Source organism: Centruroides sculpturatus, unplaced genomic scaffold (genome assembly GCF_000671375.1).
Source record: "Centruroides sculpturatus isolate CEXI.00-Female unplaced genomic scaffold, Cexi_2.0 scaffold1499, whole genome shotgun sequence".
NCBI lineage: Eukaryota > Metazoa > Arthropoda > Arachnida > Scorpiones > Buthidae > Centruroides > Centruroides sculpturatus.
In genome coordinates, this window is record NW_019385812.1 from 28,858 (window position 1) to 38,685 (window position 9,828).

A 9,828-nucleotide genomic window follows, 5' to 3' on the forward strand; every position below is an offset into this window, starting at 1 on the left:
CAATGTCAGCTATTGAATCAGAGTGACAAAAATGCTTAAAAAACAATTTAGATTTTTACTATTGGTTTAATAATAAGATCTAATGTAATGAGTTTTGATAAATGTTGTTTTTTATTTTCGTGGATTTATGTACTAATATAATATGTAATCATACCTGAATATAATCATATGTATAATGACACATGCCTTTAGCAAATAAATGAGTAAATCTTTATGAATTTTTACTTACATGGTTTATAGACCCAAAAAAATGTTGGGGTGGACAAACGCCCCACTGCACTAATGCCGAAAAAAAACTCAGTGCACTAACGCAGGGTTAAGCATATTCCTCTTGTAACCCAATGTTCCTGCCAACTGCATAATTCTTTCTAACTCTGCATCCCGGTCTATAATGCTTTCACAGTATATAAAGGCCCTCCTAACCAATGCTCGAAACGCTGCTATTTTATACCTATAAGGGTCATTGAACAGAAAACGATTAAAAACAACTTAAATGCACTACTGTCTGCGAATACTACTATTTTTTATATTGTTATTTACTTTTCGTTTTTAATTACAATCAAATAATTTCCAAAAATAGCTTTTCCAAAAAACGATATAACACTTTTTTAATTAGTAATGTCATCTAATGTTGGTAATTAATTAAATTATTGGTAATTAAATAAATTAGTAATGTTGGTGTTGTGATATCAAATGATGCAATGTTATCTCTGCGCCCTTATCTTCTGAATCGGTAGACTAGTCGTTAATTGGTCGAACCATTCACATTCTTTATCATAGTAAGTATATAGCGTTAGGTGTATGTATATCTGTAATAAAAAATCACCGAAGTGGTCAGCTTTGGCAGACTAGCTTGTTCGGACACCGAGTTACTGAACGGCAAGCAATGCAACTCTAAGTTCGAAATTCTGTTTCGAATTGAATTCTTTGAAAAGTGATTCATCGTGTTTTAAAAGGTTTGTCTTTTTTGAAACACGACCGACGTTTAGATGGCTGATTAGAAAGTAAACGTTGTTGCAGATTCAACTGCATTAAATTTACTTTCCTGAACATTTTTAAAAGATATCTTGCTTTTATTCGTTAGATGCCATGTTATTTTCTTTAAAGAGTTGGAATATCTGTCATATTTTGAATTTGTTTACGTACTGATTTTGGTACTTAAAATATCTTTGAAGTTAATACGTTATTATGAAGCATCTTAAATTGTAGGTTTTAATTTAAATAATTTTTTTATAATTTAAACATTTGAAATCTTGTTTTAGTTCTTAATATTTTACCAGATTGTAGGTAGGAAATAGTGGAGTGAAATAAATTCCATTGTATACATTATTAAAATGTACGTACACACAATATGACTAACTGATCCATTCGGATATGTTTAAGTTGTTAATATATCTTAGAGGGGTTGTTGGGTTAGATTACACCACTATAACATCATTGAAATTCTTTGTGATATGTCATAAAATGTATTCTATTACATGAATAGATTTCTCGCATTCTTGNGTCCGCATGTGTTTCTGCGGTCACATGACCTGTCACGTGACCGCAACAACACGCGGTTTTTGTTTACAATATTTTGCACTACTATATTTTGTAAATTAATTAACAATGTTGAATAAAAATGTAAAAAATTACTGATAGCAATAAAGAACAAATATATAAGAAGACAAATTAGTATAAAAACGAACAAAATAATAATAAAATTTACAGAAGTGACTTCTATACATTGCATTTATGTCTCTGGTGCTCATTAACATGAAAATATGCCAATGAGCACCAGAAACAAATTTTTGCACCAACGTCAAAATAGGTCGCGCATCTAACAGTGTTAACGACTGTTAATAACTTAATAACAACTGTGAGAGTAGCTGAGGACACTAACCAGGGGTACTACTTACACGACTCAGAATTGTGGGATTCGGTCTTGACACTTTTTATAGGAGGGCTGTTTTAATTATGTTTAAAACGATCTGGACTTCACAGACCAGATCTACGTCTGAATTTCTTGACACCAGTTAATCAAATTTAGATACGCGGATTAACACGCGTTATCCTTAATTCGGGATTCGGAGGATCTAAGGAAACTTGAATGAAAAGAAATGTCTAAAAGAGTCCCAATCATTTTATAAAACAAATCAAAATATTTAATAAATCAAATAATAAANCTTGACACCAGTTAATCAAATTTAGATACGCGGATTAACACGCGTTATCCTTAATTCGGGATTCGGAGGATCTAAGGAAACTTGAATGAAAAGAAATGTCTAAAAGAGTCCCAATCATTTTATAAAACAAATCAAAATATTTAATAAATCAAATAATAAAAGTATACAACGATGAATCTAACCTCTATCTAAATCTACCCTAAACTATCTTATTTCTACTTAACGCGTGAGAGAGTTTACATCGATCTATTCAGAGCTTATATTACCTTCATCGTATTTTTCGTATCTATTCTGTATGAGGATATTCTTCTTTCTTAAAGTATTTCTCTTGTTCTATTTCTTTGACAATCTTATCGTATATTTATACCTCAATTAATCGGTCTCGTATGGTCTTATCCGTCTGGTAAAACGATCACTTGTATCGTATTCTATTCGTATGGCAATACCTCTTCTTAACGGACTGCCTCTTAACTTATATCAAATTCTTCCATATGGCAAACCCTTTCCTTGACAGACCGCCTTTTTCGAATGTCGCACTTATTCTGTATGGCAAAATATAATAACACAAATAACAGATTAATGAAATTTAATTTTTATAGTAATTGTACAAAAAATAAAATACATTGCACAAAGTTAATAAATATGTTAGAATTTAACATTAGAAAATTTTAATCATGTAAACAGTGAATTTTACTTTATAAAATTGATTGGAGTAGATATGAAAATGAAAGTAGTAATAAATTACTAGGCAATTAGAATAGTGCTACGTAGAAGAAATACTAGCAGGAATGTGGAAGAAGATTTTTATATGGATTTGGAGTGGGAGGTTATATTGNAAAATATAATAACACAAATAACAGATTAATGAAATTTAATTTTTATAGTAATTGTACAAAAAATAAAATACATTGCACAAAGTTAATAAATATGTTAGAATTTAACATTAGAAAATTTTAATCATGTAAACAGTGAATTTTACTTTATAAAATTGATTGGAGTAGATATGAAAATGAAAGTAGTAATAAATTACTAGGCAATTAGAATAGTGCTACGTAAAAGAAATACTAGCAGGAATGTGGAAGAAGATTTTTATATGGATTTGGAGTGGCAGGTTATATTGTGCACACTTTCTAATCACGTGCAAAAAATCAAAATTACAATGTAATAATTTCAAGTAATATGGCGTTATGCATATATTTTTCATATATATTTAAATTACTATACATATTCGACACCTGATTAATTCCGTAGTTGAATAATAATTAACTTAAATTATTTGAAAACTATAGTGTGTGTTATTCTCTAGTGTTAAAACTTATTTTTTTGTTAACTGATACAATTGTAAAACGAATACACGATGACAAAAGTATAAAAAAATTACAGAAGATGCAAAAAGCTCCATTGCTGCATCTTTGATACATTTTATGTTGAATTTTATGAAATTCTTGATGTTAATTTTTTATAGGAAGTGAAATAGATCAAGATAAAAGCACTTCTTCGAGAATTATTATTGGAATTTGGCTGCTGGTGACAACCGTACTTATATCAGCATACGGTGGTGTTCTCTTTTCCTACATGACTTATCCCGCTTATGACAAAGTTCCGACAACAATTGAAGAACTCTCAAATGCAGTTAAAAATAATGAATATTCTTGTGGAACTATACCATCTTCGGCTTACGAGAAAATGATGGTGGTAAATTACTTTAATACATTTTTACTATACATTTTGTATTTGAAAGTTTACATACGTAAGTGAAATCATGTCGGTAACAAATTGGATTATTTAAGGTAATTATAACAATATAACAATATAGTGGGAAAACGCTAAAGAAGTCTTTTTCAGAAAAAATGAAATCTAGGTAATAATACATGTTAAATTTTTTTTCGTTATAGAATGCCCCCAAAGGTATGGTCAGCATTTTAGGTGATTACATAAGAAATAATCCAGATAAGAGCTTTTACTCTATAAACGAAGGAATTGAATATACCATACAACATAAACATGCACACATTATATCTGACGCTTATGTAAATACACTAACGATCGGACAAAAAGGAGCGTTAGTAATTTCAGAGGAATCGTTTTCAACATATACAATAGTATATCCTATGAAAAAACAATTTAAATTTGAAAAAAAATTTAATAAACGGTAAGTAGTTATTTTTATATCATTAAAAACTTTTAATTATTTAAATGTAATCGGTTTAAGTTCAATATGTCATTACTTATATTTGTACATCCGTTATTTTTTCACATATTATTACTTTATACATCGTTGAATGTAGGTAATTAAAAATTGATATTTTAATTATTTCCATGCATTTCGAAGATTGAAGAAGTAGAGTAAAAGTCAGCAGTTTATATCTTTCTTTCATGCTTTATTATTTTCTTTGACAATTTATTATTATACACTAATATGGTTAGATTCCTGTCAAGAAGCAATGATGAGAATTATTTGATAAATTGTTATGAATCTCTAAAAAATAGCAACATTCTGTTCAGCGAAAAACATAAAATTTGTTTAAATTTATTTTAAGAATTTAAGAAAACTTCTTTTTATGAAATCAGTTAGCAGTAGTAAAAAATCTGTTCATGTACTTTTACATGACCCAATAACGTTGAAAGCCAAAAGAACACAAGTACCTGTAGTGTATGAATTTCAGATTAGCATGGCACGAAACAAAATCAAACATCAAACGATAATCTCAGTATTTCGTAAATAATTTAAGAAATTTAATGTAAAAAATAATTGAAATAACTCGCACAGAAATCATTAGCATTCTAACGGTTATCTTCATTTGGAGTACTGTGGCTTAGAGTGTTCATCGATAATTGGGCTGAAAATTCAGCAACGAGTTATTTAACTGCCCCCGCAAAATGTGGTAGAACAGTCTGTTATAATATGTTATTTGAAAACTTTTATATTTTTATATAGAACAGCAAAAGAATTAAACTTAGGGCGAAGATGGGCTTTATAAAAAAACAAGCTGTTACCCGCGGCTTCGCCCGCACAGATTTTGCAATTTGATAAAAATAACCCTCCTTCACTACTTCATTAAGATTACGATTCTCAATCATTAGTTTTTACTGATTTGGTAAAATTACTGATTTTTGTTTGTTTTAAACTATGGACCGCTAATGCATCTAAATTCATGTTTCAAATATTATTAAATTCAAAATAGATTCGATAAATCTGAGGTTTTTTTCGAAACATAAATCACGTTATCTGAAAATTCCTGAAGTATAAATTCTTACAGACGTATAATAGAGTTTCAGTTACCCCAGTACTTATTTGTAAACCACGTTTCTGGTACATCCTCTTAGCCCTTTTCGAGCCTAAGACTTTTTAAGACTTAAGTTTCTCCCTTTCCCTCCCGCCGTGGAATTTCCAAAAATTCCTTTTTAGTATGCATTCTTATGGGGTACCTGAACTGTGTACCAAATTTTAGTATTTCAGATTCAGTGGTTTGTTCTCGGCGATGATGAATCAATCAGTCAGCCAGTCAGTCAGTCAGGAGATTAAATTTTATATGTATAGATTGTAAATGCTAATAATAAGTAAAATTGTTATTAATTCTGGCTCTACTAGAGATTATGACAACTTCCTTAATATTTCCATCCTTTTGACCTTTCTCTACCAAAATTGAACAGCATCAATTCCGCGAATAAGCAAACCTACTAAAATTTAACAAACTTTTGACAAAAAGTACAAGAGTTATTAAGTTTTAAAGAGGCTGAACAAAATCGTGCTACACAGGCACGCACATAGTAAGACAAAGACACAAACATCTATACTCTACACGCACACCTCTCTAGATTTTTAACCGATTGCCATACTTTCCTTCTGCTATACATAACATCTGTAAAAGTAAAAATTTCCTTAACTACCCTGACACCTATGTAAAGATATTTATTATATGTCACGTTTTATAAGAATGTTTTTTTTTTAATTTAAGTTGCAAATCATATCTTATTTTACATAGCTTGTTTTACATAGATTTTACTTTATTTGTTTCATTGTACATTGTACTGTGCTATCGTTGGCTTCTACAGATAAATCTAAAATTAGTTTTTGAGTTTTTCAATTGAAGTTACTCGAATACGAATATAATAGGTATATTTGTAAAGTTTATTAGATTGATCAGTTAGTACAACGAAAGATATGAGCGATGTGAGAAGAGGACCCTTTCGAAGAAGAATTTCTACGAGTAAACTGTCCTTTGTTTAGATTTTTGACGGTGAAAAATGTCCGAAAAATGCACAGGGCCTGCTTTTCGTCATGCATGAACCATCGACGAGAAACTAGTATTGAGATGTTTTATAGAATCGGTCACTGGTTGAAACCTACATGCATTTACAAACCTACAAATTATTGATTTAGAATAAGCAGAGAATATACATTATATGGAATTATACCACTTTATTATTAAAATTTGAGAATTTTCTGTTCTCTCAGAAAGTTGCGTATTATTATGCAGATAGCTTTTTGTCCTTAGTACAGTGTTTCATTTCATAGGCCAACTTAAGTTTTTTTTCTGAAAGCCAAGATTGTAGTCATTGTATGGATTGAACAAAGAAAACAGTAAACTGAATTTTTAACCGTCTATTTACTTTCCCAAATTTATCATATTGTTCATCATTACATTACTTTAAAACTGCTTTATTGATAATATACATTAATACAAATTTTACTTGTGCATTTTTTCCTGTTAAGATTTAGGTTCAATTAGTTTTATTTCTATTCAACAATGTTTAAAAAATTTCGACAAAACATCGAGACTAAATGAAAGTAAATTGTACATCTGTTAGCTAAAGTTCTACTCTAATTAAATGAGTTTTTCTTCTTATATACCGATTAAAGTTGTGTAACAATCTCATTTTCTAGACTTCATTATCCCTGTTTTTGAAAATAAGATCAATAATTAGCAATCTTTCAAATAATTTTTACTTAAAACTTAATTTAAATGACAAAGATTAAAAACTATTTTTGTAGATGTATGTTTACCGATCTATCAGGAAAATAGACTTTTATAAATTTACTACGAGAATCAAATACAAATATGAGTTCTAGCAATTTAGAAAATCACTTATTAAAAAACCTTTTGACAAATAGTGAATAATAGCATATTATTACATTGAATTTTTATTTCCATATAGAATTAGAAGATTAGTAGATGCTGGTGTATACGAAAAATTGAGACAGCAAGAATTTCCTGCAAAGATCAGCAACAACAAAGAAACATATCATCCACTTATTATCGAAGACATTATTAGCCCTTTGATATTATTGTTGTGTGGATATAGTATCTCTGTTATAATTCTACTCGTTGAAATACTATTAAATAGAAAATAATTTAAATTATTAAAAAAAATTAAAAATATCAATATCTGAAAAATTAAACATTCTTTCTATAAACATTTTTAAGCTTTAATAACATTTGCACCAAGAACTATCGTTTATTTTCAGATAGAACAACTATCATGTTTATTATTACACGGTATAAATAAAGATATTAGATAATATTATACTATATTATTGTAAAATTTATTCCTTTACCATCAATTGTCCAATACAAGTAGGAGCTAACGAAATATTTACTTGTTAAAATAAAATAAATAGAGTTAGTCAGGGGCGCCGCTAGCTGCTTGAACAACCGTGTGCAATACCGATTATGCCGCCCCCTGTTTAACTATGACTACCTGCGCTGAGCTTGCCGGAAAGGCTCTTTAGTGTTGTCTCATAAAGGTATGAAAAAAGAAAAGAAATACTTTACAAAAAGAACTATTTATTATTACTAAGTTATTTTTATTTACTTAAGTGTAAAACCATATAAATATTTATCTACAGAAATTGAACTCTTCTTGCCTTCATGTTTGCGAAATCTGCTATCAATTTTCTTGTATCCAAGCTGTCTAAGATTTCATGTTCAATTGAAAATATAGCTATAAACTAAATTACTTAGTCTTTGCTGGTGCATTGTTGATCTTAAATAAATTAATTAATTAAATAGTTTTTTATAATTTTTAACTTTGAAAAGGACCTTTCACCAAATGCAACTGAAACCGGCAATGAAAGTAATATTCTTAGTGCTTTTGCTGTGTTTGGAACTGTTGAAATTAAGTCATTAGTAAAAAGATATTGTAATGGGGTTTGTGGATCATTACACTGGTTTTCTGGAAAATGCAACTTTAAAGTATTGATTTTTTATTGATTGTATTGATTAAACAAATTGATTGTATTGATTAAACAAGTATTGATTAAACAAATGAATACTGTCAATGTCTGCTTCACTACTTGAATCGTCTTTAAGCTTCAGATTTAAATCCTAACCAAGTTAAAATATCATTAATTATACTTCGACCCACGTCAGAAGAATTATTAACAAAATAATTGCAATTTGATAAGCAATAGAACTGTTCGAATGCGTACAAGTACAAATTGAGAAGGAAGCTCTGTAGGGATTCCCTATTTTCGCCAAACCTGTCAACTTCTATCATACAGCACGACTATTGGTACTTGGCTTTCGGGTGCCCGCCAGATGGTTCAACCTGCCGACAGACGTTTCGCATTGCATCTTAATTCTGATAAATGCCAATAGAGGCGCTGTTAACGCTATAATATAAATAAGAATATAGTAATTGTGCGCCAGTCGGATTTTTTTCTCCATGCGAAGACATTTCTTATGCTATAAGTAGGGTGGGTATTATGACAATGACTAATTATTACGTGACCGATCGTTCGATTTGCCGTCCCCTGGACGTGCCGCCCGTGTGCGGTGCACGCCTTGCACGCTCGCTTACGGCGGATCTGGAGTTAGTTACGTCTTTAATAGAGGCAGCCAAAAATCTTTTAGTAAATATTTTCTCAGAATTAATTTTTCCGAACACAAAACAAATGGTCAGCGTGATTAATTTATTTGATAGTATGAAGTCACGCTACACGTAAACAATCCGTACAGGCAATATTTAAAATTACAATTATAAATTATACATTTAAATCTTCTTATATAAATAAATTTAGTATAGGGCCCTATTGCAGGCCCGATCGCCATATTAGCTGTTTATTCCCGAGTTACTGAAATAACCACAACGTTGCACGAGGTCGTGTTATAAGAACGTTCAATCGTCAGCACGACTTACTCCAAACATTAAATGTTTATTTTTACAGTTCTAATTGAATTAATTAAGTTTTCTTTCTTTGATAAATTTCAAACTGAGCTAAGCACACGTCTATAATTTTAGCAAGAGGAAATAACTTGTAGAAGGAGTTCGTTTGAAAAAGAAGTTTCTATATAAGAATTTGTAATGTGAAAAAGCCCGGAAAATCATCACGTGGCTAGGTGTTACTGAAGCGAAATTTTCATCTTGTGTTCAATGGTTCAATCTGCTTGCCAATAATTCGTTATTCTATAGAAGAACAAAACATACTAAATAATAATTAACTCTAAGATTTTGTATATAATATTAAAAAATATATATTTAAACATCCAAAATCAATTTTTATATATTGTACACAGCATTTTGTCTTCGAAACTGTTATATAACTCAGTTTATTAACTGTACACTATTCAAATGATTATTCTTCATTAAAACTGTTGCGTGTTGTTTTCCAAATGTAAGAAGTTAAAATTAATTAATATTTGTTATAAATTATATAAAA

At 29.7% G+C, this 9,828-nt stretch overlaps 1 protein-coding gene across 1 annotated transcript; it reads left to right on the forward strand.

Moving 5' to 3' along the window:
* Nucleotides 1–3,542: 3,542 nt before the first annotated feature.
* LOC111642270 lies at nucleotides 3,543–7,521 on the forward strand. The gene is made up of 3 exons (XM_023388597.1): nucleotides 3,543–3,860; nucleotides 4,061–4,317; nucleotides 7,326–7,521. The coding sequence occupies exons 1-3, from the start codon at nucleotides 3,741–3,743 to the stop codon at nucleotides 7,519–7,521; spliced, it is 573 nt and encodes a 190-aa protein (XP_023244365.1). The 5' UTR covers nucleotides 3,543–3,740.
* The last annotated feature ends 2,307 nt before the right edge of the window (nucleotides 7,522–9,828 follow it).